Source organism: Diabrotica virgifera, chromosome 5, assembly GCF_917563875.1.
Source record: "Diabrotica virgifera virgifera chromosome 5, PGI_DIABVI_V3a".
NCBI classification, from domain to species: Eukaryota; Metazoa; Arthropoda; class Insecta; order Coleoptera; family Chrysomelidae; genus Diabrotica; species Diabrotica virgifera.
Window position 1 is genome coordinate 61,611,506 of NC_065447.1, and position 21,322 is coordinate 61,632,827.

At 32.1% G+C, this 21,322-nt stretch overlaps 1 protein-coding gene across 1 annotated transcript in view; it reads right to left on the minus strand.

The window, feature by feature from the left end:
- The window catches only part of LOC114334498 (breast carcinoma-amplified sequence 3 homolog), a 106,399-nt gene that overhangs the window by 78,319 nt on the left and 6,758 nt on the right, over positions 1–21,322 (minus strand). The window contains exon 2 of the mRNA XM_028284545.2: positions 4,112–4,428. Within this exon, the coding sequence (XP_028140346.2) occupies positions 4,112–4,396 (285 nt within the window). The 5' untranslated portion in view covers positions 4,397–4,428. The remainder of the gene's footprint in view (positions 1–4,111; positions 4,429–21,322) is intronic.

Sequence of the window (21,322 nt, forward strand, 5' to 3'; positions counted from 1 at the left end):
ATTGGGATTCTAAAAATTTTTAGTAAATATACCTTTTACATAGAAGTGGTTTTTACTTCATGTTCCAGTTTGTTTATATATATTCTTGTTCTCATGATCATTTTTCAGTGCGTCACAGTTTTTCGATTTCTCTCTAATGCATTAAGTTTGATGAGACGGAAAAAGCGGTAGCTCCTTGATTAAACACAAAAATAATGCAGCATTACAATGGTTATATACATAAGATGTCTATTCCTAACCTACGTTTGATTCGTTGATATTTAGAATGCGCGTTTTTTCTAGCCAATCAAATACACGTATTACGAACATTTGACGAAAACTTCGTCCATTTTGGCCAATTTTTAGAAGTGTCAAAGAGTCAAGTGACGGTTATTATTCAGGTCAGTATTTTGTGTACCTATCATTTTGAAATTTCGAATTCGACTTCCCTTGTGTTTCACAACGTTTTTGTGCATTATTTTGTGTTTTGGTTTAGAATTTAGTTCGTTAAAAGTTAGTTTTGTATTTTGGTTTAGAATTTAACTCGTTAGAAGTTAGTTTATACTCCAGGTTATTATGCAAGAAAAATATCCATAGTAAGGAGACGTAACTCATGGCTGAAGAACCTTAGGAACTGGTTTGGATGTAATAACAATGAATTATTTAGAGCCGCGGTTTCAGAAATAAAGATCGCTCTGATGATTACCAACTTTTGAAGCGGAGACAGCACCTAGAGAAGAAGATAAAAATACAGTTTATGGATAGTTTTGTGTCATTTTTGAATGTTTCCATATTTATAAATTTAATTAACAATATTGTTTACTTTTTAATTTTATTCCCCTTTATAAAAAATACCTACATGTTAACATATTGTGTAAAAATAAAATCTACTAAATTACTAATTAGTTTAATTCCACAAGCTTTTCACCTATGGCGAAGTACGATTCTGGCATCTGTCAGATTCGTCAATAATTACATGAAATAAGTCTCGACACACCCAATACAGTATATGACGTCATAATTAATGACGCACTGAAAAATGATCATGAGAACAAGAATACCAGTTTGTTGAGATTGGAGTTTGATACAGTTTTTGAAGGAAAGGAAAGAAGGTTTAGTATGGAAAATAAAAGAAAACACTATAAGTGTTGTTTAGTGTCATTTTGTAAAAGTACAAGTTTTCTATGAATTTAAAATAGTTCAAACGATCAAACGTATTTTCTACTGACGTTTATAATGTAGAATGTAAAATTATATAAAATTTTGTTTACTTTGTTGGTGCAGAATGTAAACACACAACCATATGACGTCACGACACGTTTTGGGCTAGCTGCAATGATTTGAATTTAGAATCATCTTTAGAGGCCAAACGGAACACAAAAACAACTTTTTTATCTTTGATACATGATTTAAATTCTGTTCTGTTGTAATTTAAAACATTTTTTTCGAATTTAAAATTTTATGCAATTTCCCTATTGTGGAGGATTCTCGGTCAACGTATGGGGATGGATACGTTCTGAAAACCCGAGCGTTCGTTCTCATATAGAAGAAAATTGAACAGGATTATTTACAAACATATTCTTGAGAGCATAATGTTGAAATAAGTGATCCAGAGATTTCCCAATAACAACTTCATCTTCCAACATGACAATTGCCGATGCCTACGAATAGAATTGTTCGAGAATGGTTGCAAGAAACTCATGTTAATGTTCTTCCGTGTCCTTCCCGTAGTCCAGACCTTAACCCTATGGAAAATATGTGGGCAGAGCTGACAAAGAAATAAAATGAAAGAAACGTTAGGCCGCGGAATAGAATTTAACTATGGGAAGCAATTGAGCAGGCATATGAGGAGATTGTTGAACATAACATGAGGAGATTTGTGCTATCTATGAACAGAAGATTGCAAAATTGTATTGACAATAATGGGACTTTCACCAAGTATTAATTGTGTTACTGTTTATCATTATTTAATATAAAAAAAGATTTAAAATAAAATGGATATTTTTAATCCAGACTTCCTTACTTTTGTTATTAAGAACATAATCTTAGTCCATTCTTTCACGGCTTTTGCTCTAAATTTTAAAGAACCGCTTGGATTGACTTGAAAGTTGGCATACGCATAGCTAACAAGTCAAAGAAAAAAAGTGATATTGTGCCGATGTGTGCTTTTCCCCTGGGGGTGACTTTCACCCCCTCTTGGGGGTGAAAAAATATATGTCCAAAATAGGTCTGGAAATGGATAAACTGACTAATTTTAAGTAACTTGTGTTCTATAGAGCTTTTTCGCCAAGTCAACACTTTTCGAGTTATTTGCGAGTGAATATGTTCATTTTTCAACAAAATAACTACATTTTTAGACGGTTTTTCGCAAATAACTCAAAAAGTAAGTATGCTATCGAAAAAAACGTTCTTATCAAAAATATAGCATGTAAAAAAGTAAAAAACATGGTGTACACTTTAGGTCTCTGGACCTCGTAAAACCAGAGTTATAACCAATGAAAAATAGATTCATATTCACCAAATTTCAAATAGAATATTTCGAAGTGAAATATCCAAAAAATTAAGAAATTTTTGGGGAAAATCCATTATAACTTTTTTAAAGTGTTTTAAAAAAGCTTTATTTTTGTTTTTATAAAAAGTTTCTAGCATTAAATTTAAGCAAGTTACGCTCAAAATAAACTTGGTCCCTTTTGTTTTGGCAAAAAAAAATCGGGAAGACCACCCCCTAATTAGCAACTTAAATGAAATTAATCGTTACCGCTCCACAAATTATTTTACTTATGTTGTGTTTATATAATCTGTAAGTTTCATCGATTCAAAGTGCTTATTTTTTTAAAAATTTGGTTTTAAAGTAAAATTTTCAAAAATTTTAATTTTGAAAAATATGCTTTTTTCAAAATAACTTAAAAATTGTTAGAGATACCAAAAATCTCGAAAAACAAAAAAAGTCAGCATTGCTTTTCTGAATATCACGTATTTTTTTGTTTTTCTGTTAGACAAAAATTGATTAAGATTTGGTGTTTCTAAATTTGCATATATTCGTGATCAGTGACTCGTTCAACCCCTTTTAACTACAGCCCTTTCAAAAATAAGGTCTTTGAACCGATGAAACTTATAGATCCTATAAACAATACATACACGAGTCAAGAAACTTGTGAAGTCGTAACGATTAAGTTCATTTGAGATACTAATTAGGGGGTGATTTTCCCGATTTTTTTACCAAAAAAAAAGGGACTAACTTTATTTTGAGCATAACTTGTTTACTTTTGATGCTAGAATTTTTTTTATAAAACAAAGATGAAGCCTTTTTTAAACACTTTAATTAAGTTGTAATGAGTTTTCCCCGAAATGTGCTTCATTTTTTATTATTTCACGTTAAAGTATTCCATTTGGGATTTGACGAATATGAACCAATTTTTAATTAGCTATAACTCTGCTTCTACTAGGTACAGAGACGTGATATTTACACCATTTTTTAAATTTTTTACAGGCTATATTTTTGCTACAATTGTTTTTTCGACAAAATACTTATTATTTGAGTTATTTGCGAAAAACCGTCTAAAAGCGTGGTTATTTTGTTGAAAAAATGAACATATTCACTGGCAAATAACTCGAAAAGTATTGACTTAGTGAAAAAAATCTATAGAACGAAAGTTACTTAAAATTAGTCAGTTTATCCATTTCCGGACTTACTTTGGACGAATATTTTTTCGCCCCCAAGAGGGGGTGAAAAGTACCCCCGGTTCAAAAGCACATATCGGCACAATATCACTTTTTTTCTTTGACTTGTTAGCTATGTATATGCCAAATTTCATGTCAATCCAAGCGGTTCTTTAAAATTTAGAGGTTTTGCAATATTTTACCGTTAAAGAACGTACTATCTGTAAAAAAAAAACATTTTTCTATAATTTCCATTTTCTTACGTGTTGTAAAATAGATTTTTTTAATTTAATTTAAATCAACCTATATTGGGTACGCCATTAGTAACTTCGACGCAAAATTGTGCGTAACGAGGTAAAAATTCAAAAAATCGGCTACTAGATATGTACGGGTGTAAACTATTCGATGGCCACAGCTGTACATTACTTCTGGGACCATAGCAAGAAAAAAATTATTATCACAAATAACTTACCTGTATTCCTGTGTTATAACCCAAAATAAGAATAAGTGTCGATGGTATAAAGCTGGCATAACTACCAACCTCAACAACCGCCGTTTTGTCAGTTTCCGGTTCTTCAAACCTAGCCCAAAGAATCTGATTGTTGATGTTATGAAGATCCAAGTGGGACGTAGGAACTACTTCATTTATAAAGCCAGCAACACTTTCAAGAATCGTTGGATCATTGACATGTCTTGGTAGGACTTTAGAGGGTCCACTTAATGGTTCAGGGCCTGTGTTTACAGGTGATTCTGACATTTTTAAAATAAATTTACTTAACTATAAATAGTCTGGAACAAAGAAAAACATAAAATAGTGTAATTTTATTCAGGTATCTATAATGAAAGATACAAGACAGTCAGCCATGTGATGGATGACCGAAGTTATTAACGTAAAGTTATCCTGTAGTTAAGTTATAATCCTCGAATTGGTGTGATGTATCATATTTAACTTAACTACTGGCGTTATTTCTTGACAGTTCTTGAATTATCTGACATATCAACTGTCACTTTATAACGCGACGTTAAACCTCAAGTTATGAGATAACTCTGTAGTTATGTAAGGTTGGGTTCATCTTTTGACTGGTTTTTAGACAGAAATCAAGTGAATTTAGAAGCTAATAATTGAATAATTAAGAATAGAAAGGTAATACAATTTTAAAAATTATACAAAAATCAAATCGAGAGATATAAGTTAAGTTTTAACTCAAACGTTAAGTTGAAATTTTATTTTAAGTACCTACTGAGCTTTCTATCCAGAGTTGCCAGATGATAGTTTATAAATACCCCACTTAGAAACTGAAATTCCCTCAAATTGAAGCTCAAATAGCCCAAATTTAAATTTTTGTCGAATTTTAATAAATTAGTAGTCAAATAAAGAGAACAGTAAACCAAAATTATACTACTTATCAACGAGAGCCCTTAAAATAATTCATAATTCCTATCGTCTTCGATTATGTATATGGGAGTATAATATACAGTTCTTCGTACATTCGCAAATTTAATTTAGCATGACCCCGTAAAATCCCCCATAATTTTCCGCCCACAAAAAATCCTACTACAATTTCTGCTTAGAAAAATTTCCCTAGACGCTTTCAAATTACCCCAAAATTGTGGGAAAATACACCAATCTGGCAACCCTGTTTGTATCTATCGTTTGAAACACCACCGAACCCAAACAGCTGTTTGCTGTTCGGTCATCGGCGGTGGCCGATAACGGGTATTTACTTTTACGGTCATCTACCCATCCTGTAGCATGTTCCGAACAATCTCTCGCTCTCACTTTAACTTGTACTATTTCTACATAAGGTTCTCTTTGTTACTTCAAACTTTGTTCCTCAAATGTTATTTCTAATATAACGTTGACGAAATAACTATCTCATAACTGTGAGGGATACATCACACCGAATTTTACCTAAATAGTTATGGGCATCGTTATTCCTGAGAGTAATCTTAACTTTAACTCAAACGTTAAGTTGAAATTTTATTTTAAGTACCTACTGAGCTTTCTATCCAGAGTTGCCAGATGATATTTTATAAATCCCCCACTTAGAAACTGAAATTTCCTCAAATTGAAGCTGAAATACCCCAAATTTAAATGTTTGCCGAATTTTAATAAATTAGTAGTCAAATGAAGAGAACAGTAAACCAAAATTATACTACTTATCAACGAGAGCCCTGGAAATAATTCATAATTCCTATCGTCTTCGATTATATGGGAGTATAATATACAGTTCTTCATACATTCGCAAATTTAATTTACCATAACCCCGTAAAATCCCCCATAATTTTCCTCCCACAAAAAATCCCACTACAATTTTTGCTTAGAAAAATTTCCCTAGACGCTTTTAAATTACCCCAAAATTGTGGGAAAATACACCAATCTGTCAACCCTGTTTCTATCTATCGTTTGAAACACCACCGAACCCAAACAGCTGTTTGCTGTTCGGTCATTGGCGGTGGCCGATGACGGGTATTTACTTTTACGGTCATCTACCCATCCTGTAGCATGTTCCGAACAATCTCTCGCTCTCACTCCAACTTGTACTATTTCTACATAAGGTTCTCTTTGTTACTTCAAACTTTGTTCCTCAAATGTTATTTCTAATATAACGTTGACGAAATAACTATCTCATAAAACTGTGAGGGATACATCACACCGAATTTTACCTAAATAGTTATGGGCATCGTTATTCCTGAGAGTAATCTTAACTTTAACTCAAACGTTAAAGATAACTTCGGTCATCCATCACACGGCTTAATGTTGGAGAAGATATACTCGTATAATATATATTTAAGGAGAATAATATTACCTACACGAGATGGATGGGATATATAAATAGGTTTCGTAACATATTAACACGATGGTACACTAACTACTAATTCTAAAATATAATAATGATGGAAAGTGTGAAAAAAATGTCAGTAGGCGTAAAAATATGTTCAATCATCATCATCAATGGTACTACAAGCCCTATAGTAGAGCTTCGACCTTCCCAAGTCTACAGAAGTTTCTGGCATCTTCGTCTACACTATCTTTTCATCAAGTTTTGGCCTACCTGTCCATCAACTTCCCATTAGCTGTGACATGACGATTTGTCTAGGAGGGTAGTTCTACTGTGACCTTGTTAGATGTCCTGCCCATCTTAGCCTTCCTATTTTTATGACAAATTTCACGTATTTACGAATCTTTATTAATATTTTTATAATAATCTTTATTAATATTCCTCTTGGGATTCTTCGTTCAAATATGAGCAAGAGGTTTTCATATGTCTTAGAGATGGTCGATATTTCCAATCCATATGTTAGCACTGGCGCCCAAAGCACGATTTAAGGACCAGGTGGAAGACGACTTACTAGCATTAAGAGTGCGAAATTGGAAAACAAAGGAGCGAAGGATGGAAAGAAATGGAAGCTGATTCTGGAACAGGCCAAGACCCACCATGGGTTGTAGAGCCAATGATGATAATGAGCACTGGCAATATAAGGGTTCTGTATATCATTATTTTTTTTAAAGACTAAGTTTTCTATCCAATAGCACATAAAATACCATTAAAAATATTACTCTACATCCCACCAGATTGAAAACAATGGGAACCTTCTCTGGTTACACCTCCGAGGCTAAAATTTTGAAGCCATAACGGATGCTGAGACTAAAGAAGATAAGGGAATTTTACAATTTATAATTCACGTCCCATCTGCTCAGCGCGGTTAAGTTCCAAAGAGAATGGTTCCCTTCGTACTCCAATCAGAGTAAACATGTATCTTCCGTTATGGCTTGCAAATTTTAGAATCCTCGCAGGTGTAACCAGAGAAGGTTCCAATTGTTTTCAACCTTGTGGAATGTAGAATAATATTTTTAATGTTATTTTATGTGCTATTAGATTGAAAACTTAGTCATTTGCTAGCAGTTGCCGCTAGGGCATCCCTGTCATTTCGTTCGTTACAATCCGTAACTGCACACCGGGGTTTATCCTGGTTGGGTCAGAGAGAGCAGCATATGTGCCTCCTGATGAGAGACTAGTAAGTTTCGAAACCGGTTGAGGTGCTTGCTACACTCTCTGATTGAACTAGAATATGATGCGGCTGTAGTTTCGAGTTGCAACGAAATTGAAAATGGTAATTCATTTTTGATATTATTTTTGTCTTCTGGCTTAAGTTTGTAATTTTCATATGTTTACGCAGACCAAAATAAAAGTTGATGACTAGACTAATTCTTCGTTTGATTTCTTCAGTTATAGGGTTTTCATTGATCATCAGGGAGCGTAAGTATGTGAATTTGTCCAGCCCTTCAAAACTAGAGTTATCAACAATGAATTGGTGACCAACAGTAAATTGTTGCTGGCCCTGTTCTAGGGTGTTGATGGCATTATTATTATTTCTTCATTTATTTGTAGGCACATATTTTTTCAGATATTTGCCAAAGTAGTGTACATTTCTTCTAGCTTGCCTGTTGTATGAGTAATTAGGTTTAGATAATCTTAGATAATCTGTAGAGGTCATAGTTTGTGAGGATTTATTAAACATATTTCCTCTGTTCTCTATTCTGGTGTCTCTAACTACCTTTTCCAGGACTTTGTTGAAAAGGTAGGGCTCCAGCGCATCTCCCTGTCCAGTCCGAAATGTGTTTCAAACGCTTATGATTGTTCACGCTGTATTTCTACGTTGCATTAGTACTTTACATATTCTAGCCCTTACAACTCTTATTAGTTTATCGGGAATGTATAATTCGTCTTTAGCTTTATAAAATAATTTACTTCGTAGCATACTATCATAAGCTCATTTAAAATCTATGAAGAAGTGGTAGGTATCGACATTGAATTGGATGGGTGAAGGCGAGTCTCCACCGCTTTAAATCTGGATCACCTTATATATTATTACCCAAGGTTATGCAACGGGTTAGTCGCCGCCCCATAAAAAACCTTTCATTACGGAAACTTCGGAGCAATCAGTCGGAAGGATCATATTTGTCGATGATTTGGCAAATGAAACGATCTGATTTTAAGCCGTGTGATTCATAGTAAATAAACGATTGAAATTAACGGTCATAATTTTCGATTCAATAAGTCCAAAGATATGTATAATTAGACTAAAAGAATAGGTTTTTCAACCACAGCATAAGTGTCATCACCTCGGATGGTTAAGATAAAATCAGTGCAAAAAAAATAACTGACATGAAACTTCAGCAGTGCATAACGTGATCAACCCTGTAAGGTTTTTAAAATCTTAAGTGAGTAAAAAAGGAGAACGTTCAGAAAAAAAAAGAAAAAATAGTCATTCACCATTTCAAAAAACACCCACAAAATTCTATCAACAGCTGTAGAAAAAATTCAAACATTGAACAATAGCCTATTAGACAGGGCGAAAAGCTTGGGTTCGTTCGAAAAATATTCCCAGGAGATTTTTTTTTCATAATCACTTTTATGAGATACCAAAGAATGAGGTTCAAGAGGCCATGCGAAAAGTTGTCCTAATTTATTTAAACAAATTGTAAAAAATCAGAGAGACTGATAAATTTCATGTGAAGGTAGGATTGCACCAAGGCTCTGTGCTTAGTCCGTATTTATTCTCATTAGTTTTGGACCAGATAACAGCGAAACTACAGGGTAACATTCCATGGTGCTTAATGCATGCTGATGATGTCGTGTTAGTAGGAAATAGTGAAAGAGACTTAGAACAAAAACTGGAACAGTGGAGACAAGCTCTGGAGGAAAAAGGTTTAAAACTTAGTAGGACAAAAACAGAGTATTTGGAATGTTCATTTAAAGATGAAGTTACTACAAATAAAATGGTATCTTTGGATGGTGAAATGATTGTGAACAGCAATAGTTTTAAGTACCTAGGATCGGTATTACAGAGTAATGGAGAAATAGATGGAGATACATGCAGTAGAATTAGGGCTGGATGGATGAAGTGGAAAGAAGCGAGTGGTGTGTTGTGTGACAGGAAAATTCCAATGAAGCTGAAGGGAAAATTCTATAAAACAGCCATAAGACCGGCTATGATGTACGGAACTGAATGTTGGGCAGTGAAAAAGAAAGAGGAACAACGAATGCATGTGGCGGAAATGAGAATGCTTAGATGGATGAGTGGAGTGACAAAGAAGGATAAAATTAGAAATGAGTATATTAGGGGAAGTCTAGGTATGGCACCAATTGATGCCAAAATGAGAGAGCATAGGTTAAGATGGTCTGGTCATGTTCAACGTAGAGACGTTAATCACACAATACGAAGAATAACTGAAGTGCAGATTCCTGGAAGGAGTAGGAGAGGAAGACCAAAGAAGACCTGGGGGGAGACGATAAGGCAGGATATGTTGGTAAAGGGGATTAACATTGATATGACCCAAGATAGAATTGTGTGGAGAAATGCAATTAGGGGAGCCGACCCCGCATAGGGATAAGGCAAAGAGAATGATGATGATGTAAAAAATCAATTTTTTCGCACTGGAAAATTTTTTTAGGTTCTTTGGATCATTCTGAACAAAAAAATGATCGTTTTTGAGTTATAAACAGTTTGAATGTCCTTTAAATTTTATTGAAATATCAAATTTCTATACCAATCTAAACTTACGTGCATAGAAATCGACCCACTTAAAAATTTAGTCGTTTTTATGTCTCGTATTTCCTAAACCTGTTGGCCGATTTAAGTGATTTTTGTAGTATGTTATAGCCTGATCCTTTAACAATGTCGCTGTAATAATATTGTTGCTAAACAGGTAAATTTTTATTGTATACCGGGTGTACGAATCAAACTGTGTTTTTTTCTCAAAGTTCGCATCACTCTGTGGAATATTCTAGCATTTATAAAATACTGAAATTAAAACCGAACTACAGCTTCAGGTTTTCTTAACATTCTGTTTTTTGATAGGTACTTTAACAACTAGACATATGTTCTTCATCAATACACGTGTTTCTAAATAAGTGAGACAAACTTTAAAGGGTAATTCTGCACGAAAAAATAATGACAGTTTGCTTTATGTTTGCAAATGTTTCGTTTCCGAGATACGGGATGTTGAATTTTTTCTTACAAAATGACGATTTATTTATTGTTTTAAAACCGGTTGAGATATGCAAATGAAATTTGGTGGGCTTTAAGACGTAGTTATTGCACATTTTTTGACATACAATTAAGAATTTAATATTCACCATTAGCGCGCATACGGGTAATATCACCGATCATATTACCCGTATGCACGCTAATGGTGAATATAAAATTCCTATTTAGATGTCAAAAAATCGGCAATAACTATCTCATAAAACCTACCAAATTTCATTTACATATCACAACTGGTTTTATAGCAGTAAATAAATCGTCAGTTTGTAAGAAACAATTCAACATCCCGTATCTCGGAAATGAAACTTTTGTAAACATACGTTTATAAAGCAAAATGTCATTATATTTTCATGCAGAATTACCCCTTAAACATGCCTAGTTGTTAAAATACATAACTTTTTATTTTCCATCATAAACGAATGAATCAAAAAACAAAATATTAAGAAAACGTGAAGCTTTAGTTGGGTTTTAATTTCAGTATTTTATAAATGCTAGAATATTACACAGGGTGATGCAAAAAAACACAGTTTGATTCGTACACTCGGTATACAATAAAAATTTACCTGTTTAGCAACAATTATACATAGTATGGTATAGTTAGACCCAAACCCAGACATCCAAAGTGAAAGTTATCCTCCAACACCAAATTGTTCTATATGGTCCACATAATGTTCAGAAAAAAGTCACACCATTTTGAGCGTGGGGTTTGGGGGGGAGAGAGGGGAGAAATCTGCAAATTCGTAGTTTTTTACGTTTTTCGTCAATATTTCTAAAACTAAGCGGTTTAGCATAAACAACCCTCTACACAAAATTGTTCTACATTAAATTTGAAATAAAAAAGGCCCTATGCATAACCCTTCTAAAATGAACGGTTCCAAAGTTACGGAGGTAGTATAGTATAATTGGTCCAAAAAAAGGCCTAACCCAGACATCCAAAGTAAAAGTTCTCCTTCAACTCCAAATTGTTCTATATGGTTCACATATTGCTGAGTAAAAAGTCACACCATTTTGAGCGTCCGGTTTGGGGGGGAGATGGGGGAGAAGTCGGTAAATTAGTAGTTTTTTTAAGTTTTTCGTCAATAATTCTAAAACTGTGCTTTAGCGTAAGAAATGTTCTATAGAAAAATATTCTATATAAAATTAAAAACAAAAAAGGTTATATACATAATTGTTATAAAATCAACGGTTCCAGAGTTACGGAGGGTGAAAAGTGGAGGTTTTCGATACTTTTTATATTTACCGATATCTCCCCCCTCTCCCCCCCCCCAAACCCGACGCTCAAAATGGTGTGACTTTTTTCTGAACATTATGTGGACCATATAGAACAATTTGGTGTTGGAGAATAACTTTCACTTTGGATGTCTGGGTTTTTGGTATAGTTATATCATAAATATTGCCCAAAAAATATAAAAAGTATCGAAAACCTCGACTTTTCACCCTCCGTAACTCTGGAACCGTTGATTTTATAACAATTATGTATAGAACATTTTTTGTTTTAAATTTCACATAGAATATTCTTGTATATAACATTGTTTAAGCTAAAGCATAGTGTTAGAAATATTGACGAAAAACTTAAAAAAACTACTAATTTACCGACTTCTCCCCCATCTCCCCCCCAAACCGGACGCTCAAAATGGTGTGACTTTTTACTGAACAATATGTGGAGCATATAGAACATTTTGGTGTTGGAGGAAAACTTTTACTTTGGATGTTTGTGTTAGGCCTTTTTTTGGACCAGTTATACTATATTACCTCCGTAACTTTGAAACCATTCATTTTGAAAAGATTATGCATAGGGCCTTTTTTATTTCAAATTTAATGTAGAACAATTTTGTATAGAAGGTTGTTCATGCTAAACCGCATAGTTTTAGAAATATTGGCGAAAAACTTAAAAAACTACGAATTTACCGATTTCTCCCCCCTCTCCCCCCCCCCCCCAAACCCGACGCTCAAAATGGTGTGACTTTTTTCTGGACATTGTGTGGACCATATAGAACAATTTGGTGTTGAAGGATAACTTTCACTTTGGATGTCTGGGTTATGCCATCTTTTGGATTAACTATACTATACTAACAGCGATATTGTTAAAGAATCAGGCTATAACATATTAAAAAAATCGCTTAAATCGGCCAACAGGTTTAGGAAATACGAGACATCAAAAATGACCAAATTTTTAAGTGGGCCGATTTATATGCATGTAAGTTTAGTTCAAGTTAATGTTCAGTTACCTTTTAATCTTACGTATCTTTTACAGACAAACAATCTAGATGTATATAAAATTTTATACAGCCATATTAATTGTTTAAAATTAAAGCTCTGATAAAGAAATAAATAAAAACAAAACAAGAAAAACTAAAAAAATAATAAAAAAATATAATAAAAAAAATACATAATTGTAAAAAAATATGATAAAAAAAAATAATAAAAAAATAGAGTAAAAAACCTAGTAGTAGTAATAGTTTTAAAATTAGATACTAAGCACAAATTGTGTAAAAGAGAGAACTCAAAACACATTGACTGGCCAGTTGGTTGCTAAAACCAGTGCCAATAAAACACAAACACACACACAAAACTGAAAAACAAACGAAAAATGATTATTTTCAAGGCCTCAAGGCACTCAAGTCAAGGCTCAAGGCACTCAAGTCAAGGCTACAAAATATTATTTTTAAATTTATCAGTGCCTAAATTCAAGTTCAAATCCTGTTCTATCAGTTCTTGATAAGTATTTTGATTATAGATTTATGAATAGACCGCTGCCGTGCTTTTCTCCTTATCTAATAAGCACTTCATTAACAATTAAGGGGATGGGTACGTATTTTCGGCTGCAATGCTATTCAAATGGGGATTCATTTTTTTCGAATCCTGAGAAAACTAGTAAGTATTTTTGAAAAATTTAAACGCAGAATGAAAGATTACGTTATTAGCAAGGGCCGAAAGTCCCTGAGAACTTCTATAATGCTTATGTTAATAAGTTACAGGGGTGAAAAACTAAGAGAAAATGTAGTGTGATTTTTTAATTTTAAATATCTTATTCGAAATAAACTTTTTATTTATTCTAAGGCACTTTCGGTTCTCGGCAATAGTTTAGTCTTTCATTCTGCGTTTAAATTTTTCAAAAATATTTATTGGTTTTTTCAGGATTCGAAAAAAATGAACACAATGTTCGTGGTAATATTTTTCAAATTTATCTTTGTCTTACAACGCACTCAGTCGAATAGAATATTGTCAGCATATTGTCAGTCAGACAGTGACAATCAGTGACAATTTTAAATATTTGACATGGCATCGGGAATATTTTAAGTTGTTGATTAACTAATATTGATACCTATATAGTGTATTTGATAAAAATAATTGATTTAAGACGTGAACTTAATAAAAAGTTGTTTGTTGTTTGTTTGGGTTTATATGACTGCGGACACTAAATCCATTCGCCAAATAAAAAGTTATTTATTGTGTATTATTTGTGGAAGATCCAAGCTGATAATACATCAGGATAATCTATTCTGTGGTCCAAGTATTTTGTTGTTAAAGATGTTCAAAATTGTAAGAATTCCATAGTAACCATATTATTAAAAAATCACTTTAACACTTTTCCTCTTTTCTCGATTGAGTATTAGTTTTTGTTGTACATATAAATTATTACAATTACTGAATACATAGTTAGTGAAAAAATTATCACATTCACATATTAACTGAATTAATAATTTGCAATTATACAAATAACAGTTATCCAAGAACATTCAAAAGCCATCTCTTTAAGTTAATGATGGCATTTTCAAGTAGAATGACATTCTAGTAATGTTTACATTCATACCAGTGTAAATTTTACTACACGTAATTTGCCTGTAAAGACAGAAAAATTAAGGATAGCCATAAAATATTTGCGAATTATGTACCGATGGCCTTAAAACACAATGTTTTAAAATAAAATAAGCCCAAAATACTAATAGGGAGCTGATAGAAGAAGGTTTGAACTTAAATTTAGGTTTTTAATGGCTTCAAACATAATATTTTTTACACGTGTTTTACAGCCATGAAAATCGTCAATTTTCGTTTTTTTTTTAAATTGTTTATAACTCGAAAAAAATCAAATTTAGAAAAAAATTGCAATAAACCTTTTTTGTTCAGAAGGATACAAAAAAAAAACAAAAAATTATTGTCCGAGGCAAAAAAGTTTATTTTTAGGATTTTGTCAAAATAAACTGTTTAAATAAAAACGGAACCATTTTTTGCATGACTGACTTCTTGACCCTTAAATTGGGGTATCTCATGAATATGATTATGCATAAATATCTCATCGGAATATATTTTTGAACGGACCCTATTTTCTCGCCTTATCTAATAAGCGCTTCATTAATAAATAAAAACAATGTTCGAATATAAAATAAGTCCAAAATACACATAGGAAGCACCAGAAGGTCTGAGCTTGAATTTATGCACTTTGTGAATTCAAAAATAATATTCTTTACTTATGTTTTTGAGCCTTGAACATCATAGTGCGGCAGATTCGTGCAAATATTGAAAGAATTTCATATTTACTGATACAAGCATATAATTTGGTTCACATATACTGCAAATATAAAGGTTCAAATTTAGATATGAGGCCATCTCAGATTTTGCCTTTTACAAAAATGGCGGTCATTCAAAATGGGCGACTATACATATGTGACTAATAGCACGATATCTTTTGAACGAAAAGTCCGATTTCAACCAAATTTGGTACATAGGTTCTTTTTGTGATTTACAAGATCGATGTCCTGAACTGGAAGAATCGGTTTACCAGAAGTTGTGTTTTTCCTGGCTTTTTATGTAAAACTGTTTTATATTATGTAAATAATTTATTTTAAATTTTTTCACCCTGTATGTATTAATTTTTAAAAATGGTAATACCACCATTAAAAAGAGCGTAAGAATATATTTTAGGAATATTTTGAACTTTTTAGTTATGTTAATTACCATTTAATAAATGCATAACGTATCTTCACATGTACCTATGTGTGACAGATTCGTGCAAATATTATAAGAATTATTGTGCATTTAACAGTAGAAGCATATAATTTGGACCACATATTCTACACATACAGACGTTCAAATTTAGATATGAGGTCATCTCAGATTTTGTCTTTTACAAAAATGGCGAGCATTCAAAATGGCGGCTATTCATATGTGACTAATAGTACGATAACTTTTGAATGAAAAGTCCAATTTCAGCCAAATTTGGCATCAAGGTTATTTTTTTGATGAATAAGATCGAGGTCTTGAACCGGAAGAGTCGGTATACCAGAAGTTGTGTTTTTGCTGTTTTTTATGTAAAAATATGTTGTTGTTTTTTTCAATTCTTTCACCCTGTATATATTAATTTTTCAAAAAAATAATACCGCCAATGAAAAGAGTGTAAAAATATTTTTTAGAAAAGACTTTCAACTTTTTAGTTATGTTAATAACCGTTTAATAAATGCATAACGTATCTTCACATGTACCTATGTGCGACAGATTCATTTTGAATCCCGCCATTTTTGTAAAAGACAAAATCTGAGATGGCCTCATATCTAAATTTGAATCTTTGTATGTGTAGTGTGTGGTCCAAATTATATGCTTTTACCATTAAATGCACAATAATTATATTATTTTCACGAATCTGCCGCACATAGTTCCATAGGTACATGTGAAGATATATTATGCATTTATTAATTGGTAATTAACATAACTAAAGAGTTCAAAATATTTCCTGAAAAATATTTTTACGCTCTTTTCAACACCGGTATTAACTTTATGAAAAATTAATATATACAGGGTGAAAGAATTGGTAAAAAAACAACATGTTTGTAAATAAAAATCAGGAAAAACACAACTTCTGGTAAATCGATTCTTCCGGTTCAATACATTGGTCTTACACATCAAAAAAAGAACCTATATACCAAATTTGGTTGAAATCGGACTTTTCGTTCAAAAGTTATAGTGCTATTAGTCGCCAAATGTATAGTCGCCATTTTGAATGCCCGCCATTTTTGTAAAAGGTAAAATCTAAGATGGCCTTATATCTAAATTTGGACCTTAATGTGTGTAGTATATATGGTCCAAATTATATGCTTCTACCATTAAATGCGCAATAAGTCTTATAATATTTGCACGAATCTGCCACACATAGGTACATGTCAAGATACGTTATGCATTTATTAAATGGTAATTAATATCACTAAAAAGTTCAAAATATTTTCTACAAAATATTTTTACGCTCTTTTCATTTGCGGTCTTATCTTTTTGAAAAATTAATATATACAGAGTGAAAAAATTGGAAAAAAAACATATTTTTCCATAAACAAGCAGTAAAAACACAACTTCTAATAAACCGATTCTTCTGGTTCACCACATCCATCTTGTAAATCAAAAAAAGAACCTATATACCAAATTTGGTTGAAATCGGACTTTTCGTTCAAAAGTTATGGTACTATTAAACACATATGTATAGCCGCCATTTTAAATGCCCGCCATTTTTGTAAAAGGCAAAATCTGAGATGGCCTCATATATAAATTTGAACCTTTATATGCGTGGTTTATGTGGTCCAAAGTATATGCTTGTATCATTAAATGTGCAATTGTTTCACATATCGGCCGCACTATCACCAATTTTGGTTTTTTCAAGTTTTGAATTGTTCATAACTCGAAAACGATGAACTATAGAAAAAAATAAACTAAATAAAACTAAAGAAAATAGCAATACAAACACCGAAGAAATGCAAACTCATAAAATTCATCAACAAAATTGACACTGCAAAACAGAGCAATAATTGAAAAAAAACACGATTTGGAGGCGCCATTTTGTTTATAAAAAAATAGCACACTATCTGCGGACTGTGCATACCTCCTATTATTAATATATACAATCATAAGATTGCAGCAATAAAATTGCTGGTAAATAACTTTTCCTTGTATTTTGCTAATTTGCCAAGAGTAATAATGTGTCCAATTAAGTCGGCACCATATTTTATTTTTAGTTTTCTCAAAAAAAAAGGTATTCTTTATAAAATGTTCCACATGTTTGTCAAAAAATATGAACATAAAATTCATATTTATTGACAAACCACGTATATGACTGAAAAAATTTAATATCTTATGATTGTATTCTAGGTTTTAGATCATTCAGAACTATTTATAAAGAATAAGTTTTTTCATAAAACTAAAAATAAAAAAACTTTCTCATATGGTGCCGACTCAATGCGACACACTGTATGTTGCATATAAATCATTTTTTTAAACTGAGCTAACTTTTATAAATTTTAAATAATACTTATTTAAATAATAAAAAGTGTATCATTCATTTTTAATACCCATTTATTATATACACTAAACATAGACCAGTAAGGATCTGTTTTAAGGTGGATGTGAGAGCTGGCATTCCGATTTTTGCGGATAAAGTTATGTGATAACTTTGTTAATAATAATTGATTTATGCTCCTTCTCAGATATGCCCGGAAGATTAATAAAAAAAATAAAATATTTAAAAATTTCAAAAAAGTTCGTTTTTTTTTTCTACTTTTTTTGCTTATAACTTTAAAACGATTCATTTTGGAACAAAGTCGTATTCGCGGTGTGCAAGTACTTGGAAGGGATACAAGAGACGATCGTGCGAGAGTAGCGGACAAATATTGTAACTTTCTTAAATAATTCATTGTCAATTGAAATTGTCAAATTGACGTATATTTCATATCTACTGTCAATGAAGAAGAGAAATTATATATTGCTCCACAATATTGATATGATATGCAATTATTATATAAAGGTAAATTTAATTAATTGTATTTTGCTTGCAGTACTGCATTTTAATAACTTATTTTATTTACTACATACAATTGTTTACGTTTTAATAACATAACCTGAATCTTATTTTTTCTTCTTATTATTTTTTTTGACTATGGCCTTGACAATTATCCAGTAACCAGGACCATATGATTTGCCAATATAATTAAAAGTGCGAATAAAAGTGCAGAGCGTAGAAACCAGGTGTCGCTTTTCCGAACTTGCACGGTCCCAATAAGAATAAAACAAAGATAATTAAATTTTCTATCAGATGCGATTGGTTAAAAATGTCTTAATTTATCACCCTTGCTGCAAAATAGCAATAAATATAAAATAAGGGGGCAAAACAAGCCTGTCCTTATTCAATGATTTTCCATCACCTAGGTTACACTTGGAACCTTCCTTAGAAAATTTTTGTAATGTGCTAAAACCGTACACCAAATTTCATTAAAATTGACTTACTAGATTTTGAATAAAAATTTTGTAATCTAAACTTTTTTAAAAAATTAAAATAACTTTTTTAAAAAATTAAAATTTTTTAAAATCTTGCACAACAAAAACTAGAACATACAAAGATTTGTCAATTTTTTTACATATAAAGAAGCACTCCACCTATCTAATGCACTTTACAGAATTGAAATCGGATTGTTTAAGCAGCCTCAGCAATGTTTTAAAGTTATAAACAATTTTTTGGCTTATAAACAAATTAGTCCTGTGGCCAGGAGGGGGTGCTAGGGCTACTTTATTTAGATGGACTTACCCAAGATTTTTATGTATTTTTTGACCCGTAGAACACGATTTTTTTGGGTAACAGTTGATCCGGATGTCGATAAGATTGTTATAAACAAAGAACTTGAGGAATTATATTATAACATCAATTTTTCGCAAAATAAAACATTTTTTTGTATTTCTTGGGTAATTCTATAAGCAAAAAATGTTCTTACAAGTTTTTTCGTAGGATGCATAGTTTTTGAGATAAACGCAGTGGAACTTTCAAAAATTCGAAAAATTGCAATTTTTGAATGCGAATAACTTTTGATTAAAAAATAAAATAGCAATTCTCCTGACAGCATTTGAAAGTTTAAGTCAAATTATACCGGTTTTAATTATTTGCATTGCTAAAAATTAATTTTTTTATTATTAAACAAAGCTATTTGTTTATAAGCCAAAAAATTGTTTATAAGTTTAAAACATTGCTGAGGGCCCTTAAATAATCCGATTTTAATTCTGTAAAGTGTATTAGATAGGTAGAGCACCTCTTTATATGTAAACAAAATAGACAACTTCTAAATGGTCTACTTTTCGAATATAAACAAAACCTGCCTTGAACCCTTTTTTATCTTTTTCATTTTTACTCAATTTGTGAGTATTTAGAAACTGTCTTTCGGTCCTTTTCCTAGACGAAGAGAAGGTAAATGCGTGGCCTAAGTGTCCTCTATTTGCTTTCTCCTATTTCGTCGTCTCTATGTGATTATATATTGTAAAATCCGGAGATATGGGATGCAGCCAGAAAGCAGTTTATTAACGAAAAGTCTTGGATTTAAAATATTGTTTATTATATTTTTATTTCAATTATTCTAATTGTTTAAAAAGTAGTAAACTTTGTATCTAGGGCTTTTCGTTTTCCTCGTAATACGAGAGATGTCGCTGTATTGCGTCTCAAAAGGCGGGTTCATCGCATCGCGATGGTTTGCTTTAAAAGAGGCAGAATGTTTGTATTCCCTTCAGAGTTGTGACTGCATAATCTTCACTGATGATGCATAAGGATGCTGAAATAGTTACTATATGGAGATGGTAGTCCAACTCTGAATCGAATATAAACAAAACCTGCCTTGAACCCTTTTTTATCTTTTTCATTTTTACTCAATTTGTGAGTATTTAGAAACTGTCTTTCGGTCCTTTTCCTAGACGAAGAGAAGGTAAATGCGTGGCCTAAGTGTCCTCTATTTGCTTTCTCCTATTTCGTCGTCTCTATGTGATTATATATTGTAAAATCCGGAGATATGGGATGCAGCCAGAAAGCAGTTTATTAACGAAAAGTCTTGGATTTAAAATATTGTTTATTATATTTTTATTTCAATTATTCTAATTGTTTAAAAAGTAGTAAACTTTGTATCTAGGGCTTTTCGTTTTCCTCGTAATACGAGAGATGTCGCTGTATTGCGTCTCAAAAGGCGGGTTCATCGCATCGCGATGGTTTGCTTTAAAAGAGGCAGAATGTTTGTATTCCCTTCAGAGTTGTGACTGCATAATCTTCACTGATGATGCATAAGGATGCTGAAATAGTTACTATATGGAGATGGTAGTCCAACTCTGAATCGAATATAAACAAAACCTGCCTTGAACCCTTTTTATCTTTTTCATTTTTACTCAATTTGTGAGTATTTAGAAACTGTCTTTCGGTCCTTTTCCTAGACGAAGAGAAGGTAAATGCGTGGCCTAAGTGTCCTCTATTTGCTTTCTCCTATTTCGTCGTCTCTATGTGATTATATATTGTAAAATCCGGAGATATGGGATGCAGCCAGAAAGCAGTTTATTAACGAAAAGTCTTGGATTTAAAATATTGTTTATTATATTTTTATTTCAGTTATTCTAATTGTTTAAAAAGTAGTAAACTTTGTATCTAGGGCTTTTCGTTTTCCTCGTAATACGAGAGATGTCGCTGTATTGCGTCTCAAAAGGCGGGTTCATCGCATCGCGATGGTTTGCTTTAAAAGAGGCAGAATGTTTGTATTCCCTTCAGAGTTGTGACTGCATAATCTTCACTGATGATGCATAAGGATGCTGAAATAGTTACTATATGGAGATGGTAGTCCAACTCTGAATCGAATAT